At 34.9% G+C, this 27,305-nt stretch overlaps 3 protein-coding genes across 3 annotated transcripts in view; all 3 read right to left on the bottom strand.

The window, feature by feature from the left end:
• LOC140443028 (uncharacterized) overlaps positions 1-26,033 on the bottom strand; it is a 79,555-nt gene extending 53,522 nt beyond the window's left edge. The window contains exons 1-3 of the mRNA XM_072534056.1: positions 25,993-26,033; positions 23,227-24,001; positions 5,388-5,439 (exon numbers count right to left, since the gene is read on the bottom strand). Coding sequence (XP_072390157.1) covers positions 5,388-5,439; positions 23,227-24,001; positions 25,993-26,004 — 839 coding nt within the window. The 5' untranslated portion in view covers positions 26,005-26,033. The remainder of the gene's footprint in view (positions 1-5,387; positions 5,440-23,226; positions 24,002-25,992) is intronic.
• Positions 1,885-4,489, bottom strand: LOC140443167 (uncharacterized). Its single transcript, XM_072534263.1, has 2 exons — positions 4,433-4,489; positions 1,885-2,730 (listed from the first exon to the last, which is right to left on the bottom strand). The coding sequence occupies exons 1-2, from the start codon at positions 4,475-4,477 to the stop codon at positions 1,981-1,983; spliced, it is 795 nt and encodes a 264-aa protein (XP_072390364.1). The 5' UTR covers positions 4,478-4,489; the 3' UTR covers positions 1,885-1,980.
• Positions 12,206-13,720, bottom strand: LOC140443169 (uncharacterized). Its single transcript, XM_072534266.1, has 2 exons — positions 13,684-13,720; positions 12,206-13,073 (listed from the first exon to the last, which is right to left on the bottom strand). Exons 1-2 carry the CDS (start codon positions 13,693-13,695, stop codon positions 12,294-12,296), a joined length of 792 nt encoding a protein of 263 aa, XP_072390367.1. The 5' UTR covers positions 13,696-13,720; the 3' UTR covers positions 12,206-12,293.
• Positions 26,034-27,305: the final 1,272 nt, after the last annotated feature.

The following is a 27,305-nucleotide window of genomic DNA, read 5'->3' on the forward strand; positions in this document are numbered from 1 at the left end:
CAAACCCTTTTATGCCAGGATTAGAAGCTACTTAGGTCAATTAAACTACACGTTCCCAGCTTGCTTTCCCTTCCAATCGTCCTCAATTCCTCCATTGCAAATAAAGAATTCTCAGTGCATAACCCGCCTCATTTCTTTCGACAATCATTCAAGAAGCCCACAGTTAATCAAATCCGCCTTCAATGATATGCTTCACAACTTCAAGGATTATACACATATATACACAGATGCATCTAAATCAAATGAAGGTACTGGTGCTGCAGTCATAACCCCATCATCGACAAATAAATACAAACTCCCTTCAAAATACTCCATTTAATCTGCTGAACTATACGCTCTATACCAGACCGCCCTTGCTGTCAATGCATCCAATAATACCAATTATATTATACTGAGAGACTCTCAGTTCCGTACAGTAAATCCAATATGTCTACCCAACTAATCTTTTGGTCATCATGATAAAACAAGACGTTCGTACCGCTAAAATGATTGGATAAAATATTATATTCTTCTGGATACCATCCTATATTGGAATTCAAGGAAATGAAGAGACAGACAACGCTGCAGAAGAAGCTGCATAATATGTTGGAGGAAAAGTGGAAAGTGTAATCGGTCAAGCTAAGCGATAGTAAAAAATCGATAAAACCCTGGCCAACAAGTCGGAGAGACCAGATAATATTAACGCGATTCCGGCTGGATCATACGCGATTAACTAATGGCCATGTGTTTTCCAATAAACAAGAACCAAAATGAGACAACTGTGAAGAAAAGTTAACAATCAAACATATGTTAGAGCAATGTCCAGCATTAACGCCAAAGCGCATGTTGTACAATTTAGACAACAGACTAAGTGATATTTTAGGTCTACAGTGCGATATCTCAAACCTAAAGAGTTTCTTAACTTCAATTAACATTCTAAACACTATCCAAACATAAAACTGTAATACAAATTATTGTTCGCTGCTACTGTTTCGCTAATAGCCAATGTGGCTGATGCGATTTTGTTAATATTAATAAAACAATACGCTATCTGAAACTGACCTATTTTCGGTTTTGTCATTTCCACAATGAATTTGTAGATTATAAGTATAACCTCCATCCAAACAGAGTCTGTATACCTTCACTCCAAACTTGTCTCTTGTCTAAACAATAGTCGGCTCTCAAGTGGAACTACGATTTCTTCAATGTAGAGTTTTTCCCCCCGCACTACCACTCATTGAAACATTAATACCAGCTTCCTTAAAAGAAGTGATAGTTTAGTTTAGAGTACAGTCGAAGTTCTTTGTTACGCGTTTCGTTGTCACTAAAGCGTAAATTGGCTAGTAATAATGCACAACGATTAAGCGACATAAGACAATATCTACACAATTTTGGTAATATTTACAATTTCATCTACACAAGAATGGCTAAAAATAACTTTAATTAAAATAAAATAAACATATATTCCTACAAAGCTCAAAATACGGCCATCAATAAAAATACTCTTCACAAATCATTAATTTTTTTTTCAATTATAAAATCTAATTTTCATTGAGCACTCCTTAACACGTTATACATGGAATATGATATCATTAGAATTTCGATAAATGATAAAAGTGCAATTGGTTAAACCGAATAACCTGTCAGGCGAAAGGGTTAAAATTGTCGATATACAAAGGGGAAAACATTAATAATTTGACAATTGTTGTCAAGTTCAAGTATATTATATGAAAGGGTGAAAATATTTTCAAGAACAATGTTTTAAAAGTACCATTAATTCATAAAAATATTGGGGAAATTATGAAATTTGGCAATATTTTATATCAACAAACTGAAAGCCTAAAATTATGTTAAAATAGATTTTGAATTTTAGAAAAATCGGAAAAAGGAAAAATAAACCAAATAAACCATATAAAGATATATATTTTTTAACAATTTTTATTATATTGCAAGCAGCATAAATAAGTTATATACAAAATCTACAATCATTTCTGCTCACAATTACCATAAGTTGTGTGAGAGAACTGGAGCATGTGCAGCATAACCGTGATGACCATAGGCCAAAGGAGCAGCGTAACCATGAGCAACTGAACCAGCGTATCCATGAAGAGCTGGTGCAGCATAAGCGGTGTTATGGACAACTGGAGTAGCATAAGCGGCATGGGCAATTGGAGCTGCATAAGCGGCATGAGCTACTGGAGAAGCGTAAGCTACCGGAGCTGCGATTTTGGCTACAACTGGAGCTACAACTTTAGCTACAACAGGAGCAACAGCGTGCACGGCAGGTTCTTTGTGCACAACAGCATTGAATCCATTGTGTGGATCAGCAGTGTAGTCGACGGTACGTTTGGTTCCATCGGATTCCAAGAGTGAGTAGCTTCCGTGAACAACATCTCCACGACGAGATTCGTGTTGGCTCTTAGCATCTCCGGTATGAGGGTCGCTTACTCCATATGCGAAGTCGTAATGGGCTGGAGCAGAGGGTTCAGCAACGTGAGCAACGGGAGCAGCGTAAGCGTGAGCGACTGGAGCGTGAACCAAGGGAGCTGCGTAGGAATGGGCAACTGGAGCATGGACGAGGGGAGCGTGTGCAGCATATGAGTGTAAAGCAGGTGCGTGGTGTTGAACAGTGGAGTAGGTGGAGATAGCATCGTGGGATCCATGAGCAACTAGAGCTGGTGCGGCGTAGCCGAGTCCTGAGTTCCAAGAACCAGCATGAGCTACTGCAATGAATGCGGCAATGACTATGAACTAAAACAAAAACAAAATATATAAATTTTAAATTGTGTGCTTTCTATAAATACTGTTAACAGAATAAGCCACAATATATTATGAAAAAATGAAAATAGTAAACGGTTAATCTATGAGTGATAAAAAACAATTTAATCAAAAGTTTTTACAAAGAAAAATGTTTTTTTGGAGTTTTTGCAAAATAATGTAAGAATTGTGTAATCGAAATATATAATATGTTGTTTTCCGAGAAGGCCACTTTTTGTTTAAATGGTACCGTTAATAGGCAAAATTGTCATTATTGGGCAGAAAATCCCAATTGAACAATGGTAGTTTATACCCAATATCCCAAAAAAGTAAATGTATGGGCTGGGATTGTTAGAAATACCATTGTAGGACCGTATTTTTTTAACGGTACTGTAACGGGTGAAAGGTATTTAGAGATGTTGCAAACATACCTAGTTTCATTTTTAACCGCAACATTTACAGATATCAATAATCCTGGTCAAATAGATCCGACCGTTTGGTTTCATCAGGATGGAGCAAGTCCACATTATGCTGTAGAGGTTAAAAATTTTCTAAGTGCATCTTTTTGCAATCGTTGGATTCGACGACGAGGCCACATTGAATGGCCTGCTAAGTTGCCTGATTTAAATCCCATGGACTTTTCTATTTGGGGCTATTTAAAAAGTAAGGTATATGTAAACCGCCCTACCAATTTAGTAGACCTCAAACAGAGAATTCGTACTGAAATGCAACAAATTACACCAGTAATGTAATCAAACACAACCCAAGAATTAATTGGATATCTTGGATACTGTCAATTAAACCAAGGAGCTCAATTCGAGCATTTGTTGTAATTATGTTATTTTTTTTTTCTTTAATATGAAATGACGTATTTAATAATTTTCTTTGTAAAATAAATTTTGATGTAAATTTTAAGAAATAAGAGCACTGGTTTCCTTTACACTTTGTATACTGAAGTTTGAATGTGATGAGTTTGGTACGGTTGTATTCAGAAAAATATGGGCTTTTAATATTTTAGATAAAAATATGCCCTTTTTATTTAAAAAAAATTATCGATGACGTCACATCTGCTAAAGCAGTGGTGGAAAATTTTTTTTTCCAAAAAGGTTAAAAAACAAAAATAAAAATCGACCTATCGCAGCTTTAACTGTGAAAATAATAAAGTCATGAGTTAATAGACTGTTTCCACGCTTTATGAATGCACTGTATAATAGCAGAAATACTAAAAACATAAGAAATGTCTTTTATCCTGTCAAACTGTGCGCGTAACAAAGAATGTTATACTTAAAATACTTATACAGCATTTTAAAAATAAACCAATGTACCTACAAACCGAAAATAGTAAATATTTAATAAAATATGTAAGAGTTTCCTTATAGAAAAATATATTAGTACATGAAAAATATGTTATTTTGGAAATAATAAAATGAGAAATATGCTTCACGAAACTGATCATACGAAGCAGCAAAAGAAACTGGAGACAGAGCAAAATAATCTCGATAATATATTCGTTATGAGTATTTATAATCTGTATTTCTTTTATAGAAACAATAATTTTAAATTTGAATGAAAATAAGTCGTTAATATTAAATAAGTCGTTAATATAGTTCCCGTATTATTCATTTAAAACTAATTTCTTCACTAACACACTATCGCACAACAAAGATTGTTAAAAAACCACTAGCAAATCACTTACTTTGGCTGCCATAATGTTTATTAGTTCGTTAACTTCACAATACATTTTTAATAAAGTTCTTTGTTATTTATATGATTTTTGTTGTCTTTGTTAAGTGGTCCCACCCCGGAACAGAATTTTAAACCTTTCACAAATTAACCTAGTAGATATCAACATCCTGCAAGGTTCTTGAAGGTCGATTTTAATAAGACTATTTCACTTTAATAATTATGAAGACCAATATATTAACACAAAGTGAAGAACTATTGCAGACAATGTATTTAAAACTTATTTACATTATTCACGTGTTATATGAAAAATATTAAGGTATAAATATTGTTCTGAAGCTATTTTCTTGTAACATCTTCAAGCAGTTACTATTTGTATTGGTAATGAGCCACAATTTTAGTTTAAAATAAGTTTATCCACTTTGGAGATCGATCTCAAAATACGAAACAACAATAAATTAAACAAATTTTGTTTTTGTTACTTGTTGAAAAATTCTTCTTATAATGTAATTTTATCTGACTCATTTATATTGACAATTCAGACATATATGGGTCAGAAAAATCATAGCATGTAATTCGTTTTCACGAATCCTGGCCACGATGATATCTGAGACCGCGCGCAGGGGTTGCTCAGACACCATCGCCGTCAATGCCAGAGACCTACCTGTTAAAAAACACCCTCCTCAGCGGTGAATTACCGGCCGGATCGCCCTGAGTGGTACGCAACATCGGCATGACATTCACCCATCTCTCATTCACGCACAATTCTCACACCTTCTGGCACTTCCTCAATACGACTGAATTCTTCTCTCCCTCTATTTCTTAATGTTCATGTTCAATCTCGCCCCTTCTCATTCTGCCTTATCTTCTTGATTGCTCTTGCGCACCCTGCCTTTCTTCGGGTCGCCTTAAGGTCGTCTGCAAATGCGAAAGGGGTTACACCCTGTCCGTATTGTTTGCCCACAAACCCTTCATTTGCCAAGTTCCACAACGTGGGTCCTAGGACCGGCCTCTGTGGCACTGGTAATAAAAATTAGGATCAATTATTGGAAGATGACGAAAGTGATGAAGATATACGAGGTAATTTAAAAGAAGAGCTACAAAAAATAGAAGCAATATTAATGAAACTAACCCTAGAGAATGAATAGGTTGCGCTAGAAAAAGGGGATATAGAAAAATTTTATATATTGAGAAAAATACGTTCGGTCGATCATAAGAAAAAATAAGAGATTAGAGGCAAAAGTTTTAAAAGACAGGAAAAATGTATTGCGTCAAGTACATATATTATACATTTTAAAAGACGACTTTAAAATGATATTGAGAATATTGTTGAGTTGAGTTTCTGGAACGACTTTATTGTAAGATAGTTCTTTCAATTAGATGAAATCAGCTTCACCTTGAGAATATGGGTCAGAAAAATCATAGCATGTGATTCGTTTTTACGAATTCTGGCCACGATGATATCTTAGACCGCGCGCAGGGGTTGCTCAGACACCATCGCCGTCAATGCCAGAGACCTACCTGTTAAAAAACACCCTCCTCAGCGGTGAATTACCGGCCGGATCGCCCTGAGTGGGACGCAACATCGGCATGACATTCACCCATCTCTCATTCATGCACAATTTTCACACCTTCTGGCACTCCCTCAATACGACTGAATTCTTCTCTTTAATCTCGCCCCTTCTCATTCTGCCTTATCTTCTTGATTGCTCTTGCGCACCCTGCCTTTCTTCGGGTCGCCTTTCTTCCTCTTCCTTTCTCTTCAGCGTTCTCCTCACATATCGCAAAAATGCTCTCGACCGATCTAACCACCTTAGCATCTTCTCCACCAGTTCCGTGAATGATTGCACGCTACTTCTTAGCTTTCTCTCAGACAAGGTCCTCTCACCAATATATCTATCGCACACAAATAGAGTGTGTGAGACAGTGTCCTATATTTTACAGTACAGGCATTTGTCTTTTTTTGCCTTTCCAAATCTGTAAAGGTATGCCCTTAAGCAACCATGTCCTGTGAGCATCTCCGTCAGGAAGTAATCCTCAGATTAGGAATCAGCGACTTTGCTCTCTGCGCCATCCTTCTCATCTCATCCCATTCCTTTTGCCACACCATTATGGATCTCTCCTTTTTTACTTTTTTTAAACGTTATGTTGTTGTCTTCATTGCTTCTCTTGTATATTCTTCCTCTTTTCTTCACTAGCACGTGCATAGGAATACACTCGGTGATAGCTCTCAACGCCTCGGTAGAGACTGTTTTGTATGCACATGCCCATCGCAATAGACTCTTCCTATCTACACGGGTGAGCTGCTTTCTGTACACCTTTGCTAAAACTGTAGTACTCCAGATAGGCGCAGCGTACAGGACGATCTATTGCACAACAGAATGAAGGGCCCTCCTCCTCTCAGTTTTGGGCCCTCAGATGTTGGGCATGATCCCCTCAACCCGGCGGATCTCCCCGCAGCTCTTTCAGTCACCGCATTTACGTGTTCCCCCACCTTCCGTTTTGACTCAGAATCACCCCTAAATCCCTCACGCATTTCTTTGGAACCACTCTCTTTCCTGCACATTCGAATATTATCCCGTCCCTTTTCCTTGGTCCCTTGAGAACTATAGCCTGGATCTTACCAACAGCCAATTCTAGGCCATGCATTTTGGGCAACTTGGTCACACGTACGCTGTGCATTAAAGATAAGGTCCTCCCTGTCCCGCGCCAATACTAGCATAGCATAGTAGCATAGCTCCCTTTTTTTTATCAGAATTTTCCTCTCTAACAGATAGTCGGAGTCCTTCTCTCTCGTAAAGCCTTCATTACCTCTTTCCATTTTAATTTGTTGAAAGCATTATGGACGTTAAGCAACAGTAGGATTGCTCACCTTTGGTTAACCCCACCCCGCGAAAATCCAAAAAGACTTCCATCAGCGCATCCATCGTGCTCCTGTTCTTTCTGAAACCGTACTGCCTGGGTGACAGCCCGCCTCTTCAATCACTGTGTCTATTCGCCCTCTTAGAAGACTCTCGTATAATTTACCTATGTATGATAGAAGAAAAAGAGGTCGAGCCCTTTGGGAGTAGCACGAGTCTCAATATCTTTCAGTTTGCCGGAAATACAAATAGATTTACTGCTGCCATAGAGTCGCGTCTGGTGAAACGCACAGACATATAATGTCTGTGGGTAAAACGAGATCATTTAAATATACATTACAATACTATAACAATAATTTCATAAAAAATATTTTATGTATGTAAGCACCTAGGGCCAAAGGTTGAATTGTTGCTTTATAATTGTATTCTTTTAAATTGGGGTTGAACTCTTTTGTGTACGTCATCTTAAAGTGTACCGATTTTAAGTTACCATAAAGTCATTTACTCCACAACATTCGACTAAGTGTTATTTCATATAGTCGAACAAGAAGAACATACAGCATTCGAATTATATATTGGTCCTTTATACAAAACAACACCAAAAGGGCATTAAAGTTAAGAAAGATTAGAACTTTTAAGAAAACAACCTATAGCCACTTAAATAGCTGTTATCCACTTCTGTAAAAGATCGGCGATTACATTTGAAGTGTGGAGGAAAGAACATAAATAAAGAAGGCTAACAAGCACTGCAATTAAATTACTAGAAGCCTTGCAAGTCAAGCTTTTTATCCAACTAAGCACCAGAGAAACGGAACAGCAGTACTTGGGTCTACTGCTCCAACTGTTTGGAGGTTGAACAAGCTAGCAGTGTTCAGAGATTACCAGGTCCAGTTTCATTACAGAAATAAAAAAAGAGACTATATTCAACATCAAAAGAAGATAATAAGTCATTAGAAGTATTTATTAAAGTTTTATACAAGTCTTCAATTAAAATTGGAGTAATAAAAATCAGGATCAATTATTGAAAGATGACGAAAGTGATGAAGGTATACGAGGTAATTTAAAAGAAGAGCTACAAAAAATAGACGCAATATTAATGAAACTAACCCTAGAGAATGAATAGGTTGCGCTAGAAGAAGGGGATATAGAAAAATTTTATATAATGAGAAAAATACGTTCGGTCGATCATAAGAAAAAATAAGAGATTAGAGGCAAAAGTTTTAAAAGACAGGAAAAATGTATTGCGTCAAGTAAAAATACCAACCTTTATGGATAAATATGAATCATGGGTAACGTTCCATGATTTAGTACAATAATATAACATTTCCACACTACAGAAGCAAACTTAAGTCTTCTTCTTTAAGTTCCATCTTCTATCGAAGGATTCTGTTGACTGCCGCTCTAAAAAGTTTTACTGCATTCAAACTATTCCTTAAGTTCTTAAGCCAGGATATTCTTCATCTTCCCACATTTCGCTTTCCTCGGATTTTGCCTTGCATAATAAGTTGTAATAATGCGTATTTTTGCCCTCTCATCACATGTCCTAAGTACTCAAGTTTTCGTCTTTTGATAGTTATTATTATTTCCGCCTCATTTCCTATCCTTCTAGTTACTTCCAGGTTTAACATTCTTTGAATCCATGATATTCGTAGTATTCTTCTGTAACACCAAAATTCAAAGGCAGCCAACTTATTCAGATGGACTTGTTTTAGTGTCCACGCTTCCAAGCCATAAAGAACACGTAACATCGAAGCATTCTCAGGCGTAGTTCTAACCTTATATCCCGACAACAAAGAAACTTTTTAAGTTTAATGAATGATGCACGTGCTATTTCAATGCGTGTTCTCAAACTTAAGTACTGACAAAAATATTGCAAGATATGTATGAAAACCCAAAGATGATTTTATTTATATTAATACACAAGATACTTGGCTGCAGAGATAAAAAAACATCAGCAAATGCACTGAAAATATTGCATCCTAGTCTTCATGAATACTTAAAAGCGATTAGTGGATTAATGTAATGGCAGATTTCTGGGGCCCCCTTATAGCAAGGATAAAAAGGATAAGGTAGAATACGGAAACCAGACGAATATATGAAACGTCAAAATAGCACGGTCAGTCTGCCGATATATAAGCCAACGTAGATATGTCTGCAAAGAAGGTTCCAAGCATTATAAATATTGTAAAATGAAAGAAAAAGTGTAGAGCATAGATAACAGCCAAAGAAGAAGATAACCTGTGTGGTATATCATAAAGAATATAAACTGTTTAAATATACAAAGTTTCTAAGTCTATAAATACATGAAACAAACAAAAATTAAAGGAAAAGCAATGATGCGATGGATGCCTACTATATCAAAGGAGAGTACCATGTTATTCCTCTCATAAACGTGCAAAATGTAGTGAACAGCACCATTCATTACTACACTAAATTAAATCAAAATTATCAGAATGAAGAAGTGCTACTTACAACTGTATTCGTATAAGTAAAAGATTCAAAAGAAGCTCGCAATTGATGAGAGCGTTAGGTGACCAAGACTCGCGATCATTATTCGTTACGGAACAATCCGCTACCAGTCTCGGATTACACTGTTATTACAAAACCCTAAATTTTTTATCTTGGCTGATGAGATACTGTCATTTCGTCAACAAAAATAAACGTAGGCTTTGAAAATGAGCTTACTGTGATAAGGAGCTTTTCTTTGATAGAAATAAAACCACAGGTAGCTGGTAAAATGGCAACTAGCCGCAAAGTCGATGAGAAGCGGGTAGAGCCAAAGCGGAATGAACTGAAAGACTAGGTGACTTTGGACGAATCAGTGAAGAACTGGTTTACCTGGCTGTTATTGCTAACTTAATTTACTCTAGAGGGGAGTATACCCCTCCCAGAGACCCTTCTTTCAGGCTTGTGTTTCTTCAAGGAATGGGATTGTGGTTTAGACTGGGATTTGCTGGAAAGAAAAACATAGCAGGATCCGAGGAGAAGGCGGTTAGTCGTCAACTTCTAGTGATGGGCTTCCTATTAACGGGTCGGTGGTCAGTCGATAAAAACACCGGTACTGCATATCACAAAAACAAACGATTCCTTTCGGAATTGTTAGAGCTTTCTTTAGTAAACGCGTAAAGGTTAGCTGTGGTTAGGTTATCGCCTATGGCTGATATCGTTTTGAAATATCCGAACTACAGAAAACCTATCTTCCCCGATCCCTTGTGTGTTGAATCGACTCCAAGGGAATGTGGTGAGTTTGTTTACTTTCCAACGTGTGAATTCAAGGTTATGTGTGTTTTAGGATTTTATGAGATGGTTGACGAGTAAAATCGAGTTTTAAAGCTCTGTATTTAGAGACTGGATCACAAGAATTAATTTCGAGTTTGGATGAATGTTTGATGTATAGTATTATTGTACATCGTCATCGATATGTCGTGACCGTGCATTTTTCTGAAAGTATGTTGCAGAGACGGGCGACGTCCTTCTTTTTTTTTTTCTGGAAAGATGTCAAAAAGGAGCATACACTTAAAATTAATTAAGGACCTCACGTCTGCCACGGCAGATAGGTGAGATCATGTATTGGAGTTTGTTTGGATGTAGTTACAGGTTGAGTTTAATGCGGACTAGTGTGAAGCTTCCAAGTTAGGACATTTGTGAGAAGAGGCGAGATGATTGCCACGGAATTTGTGTTGTATTTAATTGGCGCATATAATCTTTTTTAGGTGAATTCTGTTTAAAAATGTCCGCGTTTGCAACATTTTGAGCAATACTTCAGACGCACTGTGATTACGTTGTTCGAATCTGGGTTATGAGCCTGTGAAGACTCATACGAAATTGGATGGAATGTTACTGGAACCGGCAATTATGAGGACGATTTTGGTATATGAGAAGTAGATTTCGGACAAAATGCCCTTGATTTCAGTTTAAGATAGGTCTTTGTTCACGCCGGTCATTACTACATGGAACTTTGTTTGGAGCTTTTTAGATATGAGGATTGGATTGTGGATGATTTTGTGTGGAAGGGCTATGGCGTTTATGTCGTCATCGATGATGTTGCGGAGTTTTAATCGGAATTAGTGAACATTAATGTATTAGAAGGTTTTAACATTGGCTATTTTGTCTGACGTGTAGACTTTTAGTAATGCGATATTATTTGACAATAGCTCATTGGATTTTATGATTAGTAAGAATTTTTGGTGCTGGCAAATAGGGATATCTTCTATTTTGTATCTTAGAAGGGGTTGTGGGTTATGATGTATGAGGTTGTACCTGTAGGGGTACAGCGGCTTTCAGGAGAGATTTGGGTGTGGTCTGTTCGGCTGGTGACAGTCAGATTCTTGTTACTTGTGTGGATTTTTTGCTCTTTTGGAGGGCTTCAGTGTCTATTGGGATTTTATTATACAGCTAAGCAGACGTTTAGGAGTTAAAAAATCCTGACCATACATAGAAATTGCATGTTTATAAAATAAGTTAATGACAAGTGGGATTCACATATAGTAATAAAAACACAAAATAAAAAAACATGTACACCACATAAAAACAAATTACCTGCAACCGCAAACTACGTTTACTAAGTTTAGAACCTGGAGATAACTATGTGATGCTAACAAGGATAACTCCATTATTAACATCAGAAATATTTTAATTTCTGAGTTAACTAAGGCGTCACTATGCTTTAGACGCACTTTCGCGACCTGAAAACTCTAACACTGAATCTGAGCCAGAAGATAGTAGACCGCAGAGCGATAGGCAGAAGAGCAATGTTATGGCTTCTTAAAATGAGAGTTTGAACAAGACAGAAAATTTTATTGTAGTGATCGCAAAAATTCAATAATGAAGTGCATTATATTATTACTTTAAGTTGTTTGTTAGAGCTTGCCATAATCACTGTTTTACCTTATATAATAAAGTAAATAGAAAAATTTTAAAAATAACTTAAAAATATTTTTTTGGACAACATTTTATTGTATTTTAAGGATCATAAATAAGTTATATACAAGACGTACGACATTCTTTTCACCATTACCATAAGTTATGTGAGAGAACTGGAGCATGAGCAGCATAACCATGATGACCATAGGCCAAAGGAGCAGCGTAACCATGAGCAACTGAACCAGAGTACCCATGAACAGCTGGTGCAGCATAAGCGGCGTGGGCAACTGGAGCAGAATAAGCGGCATGGGCAACTGGAGCAACATAAGAGGCATGGACTGATGGAGCAGAGTAAGCTGCATGAGCGACTGGAGCAGCATAAGCTACTGGAGCTGCGATTTTGGCAACAACTGGAGCAACAGCATGTACGGCAGGTTCTTTGTGTACAACAGCGTTGAATCCATTATGTGAATCAGCAGTGTAGTCGACGGTACGTTTGGTTCCGTCGGATTCCAAGAGTGAGTAACTTCCGTGAACAACATCACCGCGACGAGATTCGTGTTGGCTCTTAGCATCTCCGGTGTGGGGGTCACTTACGCCATATGCAAAATCGTAGTGGGCTGGTGCAGATGGTTCAGCAATGACAGTTTTGACTACTGGAGCAGCGTGAACATGAGCAACTGGAGCAGTGTAAGCGTGAGCGACTGGAGCGTGAACCAAAGGAGCTGCGTAGGAATGGGCAACTGGAGCATGAACGAGAGGAGCGTGAGCAGCATAGGAGTGTACGGCTGGAGCATGGTGTTGCACAGTGGAGTAGGTGGAGATGGCATCGTGGGATCCATGAGCAACTAGAGCTGGTGCTGCGTAGCCAAGACCTGAGTTCCAAGAACCAGCATGAGCTACTGCAGCGAATGCAGCGAAAACTAAAAACTGGACGAAAAAGTTAATAAAATATTAGTTATTTAATGTAACATAAATTAATTATTAGCTCAGATTGGAGAAGAAATAATACAAAATGAAAAAAAGTTATTCTTAGTATAAAAATAACTAGTTGAATTTATTATACTAAAAATTTCTTTAAAGTTTCTTTTGTAAAAAAGTTTATTTTATAAACAAACAATTTTTAATATGTGGGAACATACTTTTCTTTTTTTAAATGCAGTAAACTCAGGTAGATGTGTCTAAAGATTTGTTAAAATTAATTAGAAATAGTATGAATACAGTTTTTGCATAGAAAATAGAGCGGACTATAATATAGAGTTTTCAAAACTATTTCTAAGAGATAAACAATGAATTTAAAATTGAAGTAAATAACGTATTGACAAATACTACTACTAGTAGTAAAGTACTAGTTTTTTTCATTAACATTAACTTAAACTTGGACAAATGGAAGTCACTGCTGTATAAGTATTTTAAGAACTGAGGAACGATGTACAATTTTTGATTCGCGAATTATTTGATCACAACCTAATGTATTCACTAAGACACTATCGCACAAAACAAAGGTTTTTTGTTAATAAAGCACTAGTAATTCACTTACTTTGGTTGCCATCTTGTTTGTTAGTTCGTAAACTTTAGAATATTTTTATTATCAGTTGTTTGTTATTTATATGATTTTTGTTGCGTGTGTAAGGTGGTCCCACCCCGGAATAGAATTTACAACCTTTCACAAATTAAACTACCAAATATTAACATCCTGCAAGGTTCTTGAAGGTCAATTTTTGCAAGTATGTTTCATTTTAGCAGATAACGGTTAATTAAAAGGTGATATTTTTGAAAATATTTTTGTATATAATATAAAATTACAGTTTGTGTATATTAACGAGAAGATACAAATATGTCTAACATACATCTAATCATAATAATAATAATAATAATAATAATAATAATAGCGTTTATTGTTCAACAGAATCCATTTATAGGACAAAATACAATACTAAAATTAAATGATATATTAATAATTCATAAGTACTAACTAAATAAAACATTTTTCGAGTATTTTACCTTAACATAAAGAAACTACTCAATCACCTAGGTAGATCTCAGCCATCCTAGTAAGCTGCTTTAAACTGCAGTGAAATATATCGCAGTAAGCACTTAAGGAATTATAATAGTTGCACATGAGAAATAGAGGAGAATTTAACATAAGATTAGTTCTAGCTTGTGTATTTCTGAACGTAATCGAATTTCTCACTGGATAAGATGGAACGTTAAAATTTATTTGTCGAAGAATATCAGGGCAGTCAATGAGATTATGTAGTAGCTTGTACAGGAATATTAGGGAGGCATTAATTCGTCTAGATTCTAATGATACTACGTCCAAATCGCTACACAACTCACTATTGCTGATGCCCCTCTTGGGATATATGCCGTTAATTTTGAAAGACAAAAATTTTAAAAATTTACGCTGCACCTGCTCTATAAGTTGGATATGTACATCATAAAAAGGTGACCAAATGACAGAGGCATATTCCAGTTTACATCGTACAAAAGTGTAATAAAGTAATTTAATTGCCTTAATATTAGTGAGATTTCGACTATTTCTAATTATGAATCCATAGGATTTAAGTGCTTCTTTAACCTTTAAATTTACATGTTCAACAAAGGTGAGTTTATAATCAAATGTAACTCCAAGGTCTTTAATTTTATTTAAACGTTCAAGTTCATTGCCATTGATAATATAAGGATGGTATAAATTAGACTGTTTCCTAGAGTAACTAACTACTTTGCACTTATTGGCATTAAGATTCAAATGATTTGCATTACACCATTCATGTACACGATTCAGTTCACTCTGCAAAAAATGACAATCATTAAGGTCACTTATCAATGAATAAATCTTTAAATCATCGGCATAACATAAACATGGTCCAGAAATTAATTCACACAGATCGTTAATAAATAACAAGAACAATAATGGACCTAGATTAGAACCTTGTGGAACCCCTGAAGAAGCTAGGTACTTTTCCGATTTGTTTACGATTTGTTCCGATTTTTTACCATTATAAGCAACAAACTGCGTTCTATTTGACAAGTAAGACATCATAAAAGTCACGGCATCCTCAGAGAGACCAAAGAGACACAATTTAGAAAGTAATACGCCGTGGTGAATTCTGTCGAACGCCTTCGTAAAGTCAGTATATATGACGTCAACTTGACTTCTATTATCTAGGGCCGCTGAGATATATTGTGTGACCATTAATAAGTTTGTCACAGTGGACCGGTTGGAGACAAAACCATGTTGATATTGAGACAGCTGATTACGAGTGCGTGAGTAAATACGATTATACAAAACTATTTCAAAGACTTTCGATAGATTGCAAATAATGGAAATTGGTCTGTAGTTTTCTACCTGACCCTTTTCACCAGTTTTGAATATTGGGCACACTTTTGACTCCTTCCAGAGACTCGGATATTCCTTGTTAAGAAGACATAAATTAAAAATTTTTAATAGTGGCACAGTTAAGGCACCTATGCAATCCTTAACCAAAAAGGATGGAATATTATCAGGTCCACACGTCATTTTGTCTTTCAATTTCTTACTAGCTAAAATTATCTCAGACTCTAAAATAGGATAAAAATTTAAGTAATCTGCGTTGATTGAGGAAGAGTTAGCCTTGAAATTAATATCTGATGACAGAAAAACACTCTTGAAAAATTCTGCAAACATATTCACAATATTTTGTGGGTCGGAGGTAGTAATGTCATTATATTTCATCACACCAGGAATTCTTGAACTTTTATTTTTTGAATTTACGTACGACCAAAACTTCTTGGGGTTGATGGATAAGGCAATTTGTATATTCTCGACATATACATTGTAGGCCAAAATGATTTTTGATTTGACAAGGTGTCTTAACCGTTGAAACTCAAGCAAATCATACTAACATTATATGAATGTGATTTAGTAAATTTGGTCTCCTGATAATGATTTATTCAATGACAAGGTTTAACGCAAAATGAATAATTTCTTTAAACCAACATTTCCTTGCAAATAAACTTTATGTTTACTTAGCGGATCTTACTCCAGCTACAAGGATGTTTTTAAAATAAAATTTTTATATAAAGAGTTGTATAAGAAGTAACCTCCTTTAAAATGAAGAACTTTTTTTTACAAAATTCTTTTATTTATATATAAAATTTGATATAGTCTCCTTTTCGATCAATACATTTTGTCAACGATTACAACGATTCCAGCAATGTTCCAACTTGCTTGTACCGACCGAATAACACGATACTGGAAGCTCTGCAAAATAGGTGTTTCTTTCGTCAATTATCTGTTCGTTAGAGCTGACTTTTTTATTGACGACCCATCTCTTCACATTTAAGAATACCCAATAAGTAGAGGAGACCAAATCAGAAGAATGAGAAGTTAGATGAGAAATCAATTCTAAGTCCAACTCATGAATTTTCACCATCATGACGGTCTTGTGAGATCGTGCAATGTCTTGGAGGAAAAACATCTTTTTTTCTTCCAAGATATATATATATATATATATATATATATATATATATATATATATATATATATATATATATATATATATATAAATAAAGTTTTATTTTGAGGTTGCAGTCATTAATAGGGCAGGAAAGTAAAACTCTTTGTTCTTTAATCAAGCTTTCGCAAAATTTATTTGCTTCTTCAGGATATGCTAAAATATGGTATCAGTAAATACAACGAAATTAGAACTAAATAGCATTGTATAAAACTAGTAAAAAAACTTACAACATGAGGTTAATCCATTAAATTTTCAAATTTGCAAAACATTAAAACTTAACTTATTTTAAAAATTATACAGTTATGTAAGTACAATATTCGAATTTAATTTAATTTTGTAAAAATTCATTTTGACATTGATTATGTTGATGTTTGATTTATGTCAGAAAGACACTCGTTTCTGTTTATTATATTTTTTGTTGTTGATAACTAGCTCTTGATTGTTATTATGGTTACGTACAAAGTGGCGCCAAATATGAATATTTAAATTTTTTGAAATTCTAATATTTATAGTCATTATATATTATATATTTATTATATTCTAATATAATATTTTCTGACTGTAAATATTAGAATTTCAAAAAATTTAAATATTCATATTTGGCGCCACTTTGTACGTAACCATAATAACAATCAAGAGCTAGTTATCAACAAAAAAAAATATAATAAACAGAAACGAGTGTCTTTCTGACATAAATCAAACATCAACATAATCAATGTCAAAATGAATTTTTACAAAATTAAATTAAATTGGAATATTGTACTTACATAACTGTATAATTTTTAAAATAAGTTAAGTTTTAATGTTTTGCCAATTTGAAAATTTAATGGATTAACCTCATGTTGTAAGTTTTTTTACTAGTTTTATACAATGCTATTTAGTTCTAATTTCGTTGTATTTACTGATACCATATTTTAGCATATCCTGAAGAAGCAAATAAATTTTGCGAAAGCTTGATTAAAGAACAAAGAGTTTTACTTTCCTGCCCTATTAATGACTGCAACCTCAAAATAAAACTTTATTTTACATAACGTGTCAGTCAATAATACCTAACTACTTATATATATATATATATATATATATATATATATATATATATATATATATATATATATATATATATATATAATGAACCAGTAGTATTTGCTGACAACGTAAGGAAGTAAACGTTAAATATTGGGTTTGCAGCAATAAAAATGAAACGTGTATTCTTTTAAATCTTTATTCCAAGCTTTCGGACATTGGTTATGTCCTTCATCAGGGAGCTACAAATGTGATGAATAAATTGTTGGCGTTGGTATAATTAATTAAAAAATTCACTACTTACAAACTTAATGAGGTTGTATCAACGAAGATGTATTATAATGTTGATAAAATTTATCACAGTCTCTCATCTTTTTTTAATATACAAAACCTATTTTTATGTTTAAAAATTTTAAAAATTACTGTACATCCAAAAACACTTAATTATTCTAAATACATAAATGGCATTATTCTGACAAAATTCTTTTAAATGTCAATTGATAAATTATTGTTTGTGTTACTATTGCATTTATCTAGTAGTAACAAATAGGAGAACATTTCATTTAGATGACCAATATCTGTTCTATGATTCATTGCATTGTTATTTTGGCAAATGTAGGCTATTTCAAGAAAAAGTCTTTTGGTGATGTTTCTTTACTGTTCTACTACTTTGATGTTATTATAATCTATTTGATGCCCATTTTTAAATGCATGTTCACCCAATGCACTTTTTTCAGGATGCAGTCTATTATCTGACTTGTGGGATTTAATGCGGTCTTTAAGGCATCTTGATGTTTGACCATAGTATACTTGTTCACTTGATCCGCACGGTATACAGTAAACACCATCCGTTAAAGACAAGAGTGCGGATTGGTCTTTAAGTTTAGAAAAAACTTTGTTAACTGTTAGTACCGTTTTATGTGCAATTTTGATATTATTAATTGATGAAAAAATTCTACTTAGTTTCTGTCTCATGTCCTTAATGTATGGAAGAGATACATATCTAATTGTAGTTTGGTTTGGTAAAGGATCTACAGGTCCAATTCTATCTTGTGATACAGACAGATTTTCTTCGTTTCTTAAATGACTAGTTAAATTTTGTGGAGTGTTAAACAAAATTTTCTTTAGTAGTATACTTGGGTATGAGTTTTCAATGAATAGGTTATAAAGGATTTTTAGATTTTTTGTATGGAAAGCGGTATCGCTGATTTTAAGGACACGATTTTTCATTTCTTTAACTAAATTAAGTTTCATTGAATATTTATGGTACGACCAATAATTGAGATATCTGCCTGAACTGAGAGGTTTTCTATACCAATCAACCAGTAAATGGGTACCTTTTCGTATTAATTTGGTATCTAAAAAAGATATATCTATTAATTTGGTATTTTCAATTCACAAATAGATTATAATAACATCAAAGTAGTAGAACAGGAAAGTAACATCACCAAAAGACTTTTTCTTGAAATGGCCTACATTTGATAAAATAACAATGCAATGAATCATAGAACAGTGATATTGGTCATCTAAATGAAATGTTCTCCTATTTGTTACTACTAGATAAATGCAATAGTAACACAAACAATAATTTATCAATTGACATTTCAAAGAATTTTGTCAGAATAATGTCATTTATGTGCAACAAACACGACAAGCGACGAAATAAAAAGACGCATAGCAATAGCAAACAGAACTGTTCACGGCCTCCGGAGACATTTAAATAATAAAAATATAAAACGTGCACTAAAGCTTAATATATACAGGACCTTAATAAGACCAGTTTTGATATATGGGGCTGAAACGTGGATCTTATCTCAAAATGATAAAAGACTTCTTGGTATTTTTGAGAGAAAAATTCTTAGAAAGATTTTTGGGGCCGTAAATGAAAATGGGCTATGGCGTCGAAGATACAACTTTGAACTGTATCAGTTATACACCGATCCAGATATTGTGAAATTCGTTAAAGTGCAGAGACAGATGGGCTGGACACATTGCTAGGATGTCAGATCACGAATACACGAAGAGATTAACATTTTCACAACCAGAGGGCACAAGAAGCAGAGGACGACCACGAATGAGATGGATTGATGATGTGGAAGAAGACCTACAGATTCTAGGGGTTAGAAGATGGAGGGAAGTTGCCAGGAATCGACAGGAGTGGCGACTTCTTTGTGAGCAGGCCAAGATCCACAACGGATTGTCGAGCCACTTATGATGATGATGAATGTCATTTATGTATTTAGAATAATTAAGTGTTTTTGGATGTACAGTAATTTTTAAAATTTTTAAACATAAAAATAGGTTTTGTATATTAAAAAAAAGATGAGAGACTGTGATAAATTTTATCAACATTATAATACATCTTCGTTGATACAACCTCATTAAGTTTGTAAGTAGTGAATTTTTTAATTATTTATACCAACGCCAACAATTTATTCATCACATTTGTAGCTCCCTGATGGTTGGTTCTTTGCTGATTACTATTGTTTTAGTTTTAGGGGATGGGATTGCCATATTAAATCCTTTTGTTTTTATGTTAAATCTATGGACAGGTCTTTGCAGACTACTTTCATCTTGGGCATCAATATTGCGTCGTCTGCGTAACAGAGTATTTTTATTTCTTTGTTTCCCATTCTTTGTTAACACTTTTGATGATTTCACCCAGGATTAAATTAAAAAGCATAGGGCTCAATGAGTGCCCCTGTCTTATTCCGCGGCCTATTTCTACTATAGGTTCTGTAAGTTGTTCATCTATTCTGACTTTCATTTTGTTGTTTTGATAGATGTTTTCGATGACAGCACACTTGATGTATACTATGAAGGTTTCAAAAGTAAAGTTTCATGCATGCGGTGTGCACAGACAGAAAATATAAGAATAAATATAGAAAACTCGATGGAAGATCTTCATGCTCAGACTAATTTTATACAACAATTAAATAAACAAAAATTTCCGCCAATTGCAGACAAGCGTTACAGAAAAACTGTAAATATGCCTATTCCCAGCTTTGATAGAGGTGAGGACATGCTCTAAATGCTTTGGGTATTATACAAGATAAAACAGTTGACGGTTTATATGTATATAGTATAGACGAAACAAGTAACAATAAAAACACTTTTCTCGATAAATCAAGAAGGCAATCTGGTGAAGGGAGCGGCGGCAAGGTTATGTGATGATAAGATCCATCTGGAGAATGCTACAAAGAGCGGAAGCGCAGACATAATACAGGAATCCATACTAAAGAATCTATCTTCTTGTTTTTTATGTTTATCTCCTATTGGGATTAACTGTTTTTTTATTCTAATTTTGTTTATAGGCTTGTGTAGTTCATGAGCGAAATACATAGATTAAAAAACAGGCTCCGATGTGTGAACTAAATGAATTAGTTCGCCAGAGCTGACTTTTTAAACCGCTCAGCAAGTCGTTCATCGTTCAGGAGCGGTTCAGTTTGAATCTTCGAGTCAATACGTGACGAACAACAAAACAAACGTGAGCATTGGAGCTGGAGCGGGTGGGGAGAGAGCGTGATTTAACTAAAGAACTATGAACTACGTAGATCATCTTCGACGACTCATGAACGGTGAGTGGTGAATCTACGCTGCGAATTTATATATTTTATGTTGAGCTTTGAAGCAAAATGAATACATTTTGTAATAAAATATTTTTAAAGTTAATTTAAATTTAAATCAGCATTATCAAAAATAAACTTCTTATGCAAAAACGATAAAACCATATTACTTTTTGCTCATTATATGTAAATTAATCTCTCCTGTCACTATGTGTTATTGAACTAGTGAACTAAAAGAGCAACCTAGTTCACTTCTAATATTTGAACTAAACTGAGCACTCTTGGTGATGAATTGTTATGCCTAACAATATTTGTTTACAGCTGTTCTAAATAACTCGTTTGTTGTACAGCCAAAGCAATCCCTTAAATTTCTCATCCAGGACATCCTTCTATGGCCTGGATTCCGTCCACCTTTGATCTTTCCTTGCAATATATTTTGCCGTAGTCTCTATCTTTCTCTCTTCATGACACGGCCCCAATACTCTAATTGTTTTTTGATAGTATTTATTATTAGGATTTTAATTCAATCAACGCAGAACTTCTTCGTTGATAATTTTGTCAACCTAGCTTGTCGAAAGCATTTTCAAAGTCTACGAAACTAGCGTGTATCTTTTGATTAACATCCAGACATTAGCCTACCTAGTACCGAACTCTTTTTTGAATCCCGTCTTTGTATCGCTGTTCATATGTTCTAATTACTAAAAAGTGCACTTATGAATGATTTTATATGCCAATTTAATACCTTTAACAAGTAGCTCATTAGCAGGATTATTAAATGATTGGAACATTAAGTAATCTTTAAAAATCCATATTAAACCCACATTTTTTACAAATCAAACAAAAACCTATGAGGTAGCATTTACAATTTTATGTACCCTGTGGAGACATGCTATAAAATAAGTGGTACACTAGGCGGTACTGTAGACTAGCTCGAAGCTTTATATTCTTCTTCTACGGCACCACAGGCCAAATTGACCCTTGGCCTCCTTTATTTTTGCCTCCACCCTTGCTTTTCTGTAGCTGATCTTCTCCATACACGGACTCCTAAAAGGGCTTGTGCGTCGCCGTTTACTGTGTCTTCCCAGCGCTTTGTTGGCTTTCCAGCCGGTCCCTTTTCCTGCATTCTAGTATTTAGTGCTCTTTTTGGTAGCCTATCCTCTCCCATTTTTATCACATGCCCTGTCCATTGCAATCTTTGTATTCTAATGAAGTCTGACAGTGATGCTTACTTATAAAGTTAATAAAGCTCCTTGTTGCATCGACTTCTGAAGCACAGGTCCTAGTATTCTACCCAGTACTTTCCTTTTGAATGTGTCGAGTTTGCTTTTTGAGGTTTCTTTCAGGACCCATGCTTCACTGCCATAGCATGCTATTGGTCGAATTAAGGTTTTATAAATTCTCATCTTTGTATTTCGGTGGACATTTTTAGACCGAAATATATGTGAGAGGGCAAAATAAGCTCTGTTTGCCTGCGTTATTCTCTTCCGTATTTCTCCATCTTCTGATCCTTTGGCATATATCTCTAGTCCCAGATATGTAAACTTTCCAACCGTTTTAATGTCATCAATGTCATCTTCATGCGAAGCTTTATACTATGTTTAGCCTTCGTAGCTCAGAAATAGATAATTTCCTAAACCATTAGGCCAGTTATTTTTTATGTCAGAATTTTTGCCAGGTTTGTGAAAATTTAATTTTTTCTCTTCCTGTTTAATTAAGTTTTATTTTAGTTTTCTGCTTCGTGTTTTTAAGACGTTTCAATTTCTCGGTCTATATGTTAAGGTCCATTATAGGAATAATGCGTAAGTAACTGGTTGCGTATATTCCAACTAAAGACATTAGATTCAATTAGACACTAGTATATTGGATAATAATAATTGAAATGTATCACTAAAAGTAATAACGAAAATTATTATTTTTCGACAACCTTTTATTGTATTGCAAGCAGTATAAATAAGTTATATACAAAATCTACAATTGTTTGATTCTTAGATTACCATAAGTTGTGTGAAAGGACTGGAGCATGAGCAGCATAACCATGATGGCCATGTACCAAAGGAGCAGCGTAACCATGGGCAACTGAACTAGCGTATCCATGAACAGCCGGTGCTGAATAAGCGGCGTGGGCAACTGGAGCAGCATAAGCAGCATGGGCAACTGGAGCAGCATAAGCAGCATGGGCAACTGGAGCACTGTAGGCGGCATGGACTGATGGAGCAGCATAACCGGCATGAGCTACTGGAGCAGCGTAAGCTACTGGGGCTGCGATTTTGGCAACAACTGGAGCAACAGCATGTACAGCTGGTTCTTTATGTACAACGGCGTTAAATCCACTGTGTGGATCAGCAGAGTAGTCGACGGTACGTTTGGTTCCATCGGATTCCAAGAGTGAGTAACTTCCGTGAACAACATCTCCGCGACGAGATTCGTGTTGGCTCTTAGTATCTCCGGTGTGGGGGTCACTTACACCATATGCGAAATCGTAGTGGGCAGGTGCAGAGGGTTCAGCAACGTGAGCAACGGGAGCAGCGTAAGCGTGAGCGACTGGAGCGTGAGCTAAGGGAGCTGCGTAGGAATGGGCAACTGGAGCATGGACAAGAGGGGCGTGTGCAGCATATGAGTGTACGGCAGGAGCATGATGTTGCACAGTAGAGTAGGTAGAGATGGCATCGTGAGATCCATGACCAACTAGAGCTGGCGCGGCGTAGCCAAGACCAGAATCCCAAGAACCAGCACTAGCTACTGCAATCAATGCGGCTAATACTAAAAACTGAAAGATTATAAAATGTTGATTATTTAATTTAGCTCAAGTTAATATATAATAATAATATAAACAATTATTATATATCAATAATAGCTTATATCTGAGAAGAAAACTAAAAAATTTAAAAATGATCTTCTAAAAAGTGAGAGCCTATACTTAATAAATATGCAGTCAAATGTAATCGCTATACCAGAAGTATATTAACACAATTGTAAAATGTTGAAAAATTATTCAAAAACTGCATATTCTATATATTTGTAAATCGTCATAATTGTTTCTACGAAATTATCTCTCATTTCGAAATTCCTAAGTACATTTTTGGTGATTTAAAAATATGTAGAAAATGCAATTCTCCATTCTCCTTCAACGTGCTGACGCAGAGATGTTTGGATGTTAACTGTCCTCTTTACGTCTGTTTTATAGACTACAATAAAGCGTTTGATAAAGTAAAACATGACCGGCTCATGAAAATTCTAAAAAATAAAAACCTAGATATAAGAGATTTAAGGCTAATAACAAACCTTTATTACAATCAGCGAGCAATAGTACGAATTGAAAAAGAGACATCTGAAGAAATGGAAATAAAGAGAGGAGTCAGGCAAGGCTGCATACTATCACCTCTATTATTTAACGCTTATTCTGAAGAGGTAATTCGAGAAACTCTGGAAGATGAAACAGTCGGCATAAGAGTAAATGGAGTCTTAGTTAACAACATCAGAAATGCAGATGATACAGTAATAATAGCCGATAGTTTACAAGACCTGGAAAGACTCATAAGTAAAATAATAATGTGTAGTACGGAGTACGGACTCTCGCTCAATATCAAAAAGACGAAGTTTATGAAAATTTGTAAAAACAACCATAATACTAACGAAATCTTGACAGTAGAAGGCCAGCAGATCGAAAGAGTAAAAAAGTACACTTACCTAGGAACACTTATAACAGAAAATAATGACTACACTGCAGAAATTAAAGTCAGAATCGAAAAAGCACGTTCTAATTTTATAAAAATGAAAAAGGTCCTATGTGGCAAAGATTTAACATTAGCTCTTAAAGTACGCCTAACAAAATGTTACGTATACAGTGTACTATACTTTGAAGTGGAATCATGGACGTTAAATTTAGACACAATGCGACGACTTAACGCCTTTGAAATGTGGACCTATAGAAGAATTATGAGGGTTTCCTGGGTAGATAGAGTTACGAATAATGAAGTACTGAAAAGAATAGGTAAAGAGAAGGAAGTTGAACTTACAATTAAAAAAAGAAAGCTACAGCATCTCGGACATGTGATGCGGGGCGAGAAGTATGGCATCCTGCGACTCATAATGCAAGGAAAGATAGATGGCAGAAGAAGCATCGGAAGAAGACGAATGTCATGGCTCAAGAACGTGAGAGAATGGTTTGGATGCAGCTCAAAACAACTTTTTAGAGCTACTGCCTTAAAAATTAAAATAGCTATGATGATTGCCAACCTCCGTAGCAAGGATGGTACCTGAAGAAGAAGAAGAAAATGCAGATTTCATCCCTCCAATATAATAAAGTCATTTTTCAAAATTTTACAGTTGTGTCAATCTACTTTCGGAACAGCGTAATATACTCAAAGTTTCGTTTGGAAAAAGGTGTACCTAAGAAACATAAAAGTTTCGGTGTGTTGAAAAATAATTATTATAGCAGCTTGTTGACATTAAATAAAGTCAGAAAGACGTCTCAGTAAAGATTCGCTTAAAAAAATTTAGTTATTTATGAAAGATAACCAAAAGAATAAAAAAAAAGATTTTAGGTTAATTGATGTACGACAAAGTTTTATGCGCAACTTTTTGTCATACAAATTAACTTTAATTGAAAAAAATATAAGCCACTACTCTATAAGTATTTTAAGAAATAAAAACCGATGTACACTTTTTATGGTTCGTGTATCAGTCGCCTGCAATCTAATTTATTCACTAAAACACTATCGCACAAAACAAAGGTGGTTCATAAAACAATTCACTTACTTTGGTTGCCATCTTGTTTGTTAGTTAGAAAACTTTAGAATATTTTTATGATCAGTTGTTTGTTATTTATATGATTTTTGTTGTGTTTAAGGTGGTCCCACCCCGGAATAGAATTTGCAACCTTTCACAAATTAAACTACCAGATATCAACATCCTGCAAGGTTCTTGAAGGTCAATTTTTGCAAGTAAATTTCACATTAGGAGGTAAAGTACTATCAAAAGGTATTTTTTGCAACTATTTTTGTGTATAGTATGAAATTTACGTACATATTGTGCATGTTAGATCATAATATTAGTACATTTAATATGTAAAAAAATTTATAAATCAGAAATTGTAAAAGATTGTTTTAATAACGACTGTTATTCTACAAATTTGCACACTTAATTATTATTTATTTAATGAGAAAGTTTTTTTTTTATTTTTTATTTTTATTTTAAATTAAAGTGTCTCGGCAACTATGGGCCATTGACACTGGTACAAGTGTATGACAATATGTTTATGTTTACATACATATGCAATATGATTGTATACAAGTTAGGATACATTAACAACATTTTAATATAATTACACTAAGTAGTAAAGGTGACAGTCTTTAAGGAAACGAATTATGGCACTGTACTATGTTTGTAGAACCGAGTAGATCACTTAAATTATTTTGAAAGTTGTAGTTGTCTCTTTGAGGTTTGTAGTGGACGCATTCTAGTAATATGTGCTGGACTGTTAATGACTCATTACAATGTTCATAGCGAGGATGGTTTTCAGACTACATCAGATATCCATCTGACGAGTGTGACCTATTCTGAGCCTTCTGATAATAATATTGTCTTTTCTGCTCATTTGAAGCATGGTGATGGAGGTAAGAGTTGGTTGAATTGTGCGTGGTTTTGTATTTTGCACATTCCAGTGTGTTTGTCAAGTGCTTAGTACGTTGTTCTTGATACTGACCTTTAGGTCTTGGTGAAGTTGTATGTTTACCATATTTTCTAAGGAGCAGGCCAGTTTTGCTGCATGATTAGCGTTCTCATTTCCATTGATACCAACATGGGATGGTATCCAGATGATAGTTACTAAAACACCATTTTTTGACTGCTGTTGGCAGATACTGTGGATGCACTGTATAATGGGATGTATGGAGCATATTGCTAATGATTTCTCATTAGCAATGGGCGAGTCTAATGCCTTGAGTATTCCATAGAGTTCGGCTGTGTGTATACTGCATCTGGGTGAAAGCCGATATGATGCTACTGTTGTATTTGAGGTACTGACAGCACAACCGACGGCCTGTTCTTCTTTGGAGGCATCTGTGTAAGGA

The sequence above is a fragment of the Diabrotica undecimpunctata genome, chromosome 6 (genome assembly GCF_040954645.1).
Source record: "Diabrotica undecimpunctata isolate CICGRU chromosome 6, icDiaUnde3, whole genome shotgun sequence".
NCBI classification, from domain to species: domain Eukaryota; kingdom Metazoa; phylum Arthropoda; class Insecta; order Coleoptera; family Chrysomelidae; genus Diabrotica; species Diabrotica undecimpunctata.

Excerpts from the sequence above, each read along its gene's own strand:
- LOC140443167 (XM_072534263.1), bottom strand. The coding sequence starts at position 4,477 with ATGTATTGTGAAGTTAACGAACTAATAAACATTATGGCAGCCAAA. Across the intron at positions 2,731-4,432 it reads TAAACATTATGGCAGCCAAA|TTCATAGTCATTGCCGCATT; the intron begins GTAAGTGATTTG and ends TTTTTGTTTTAG.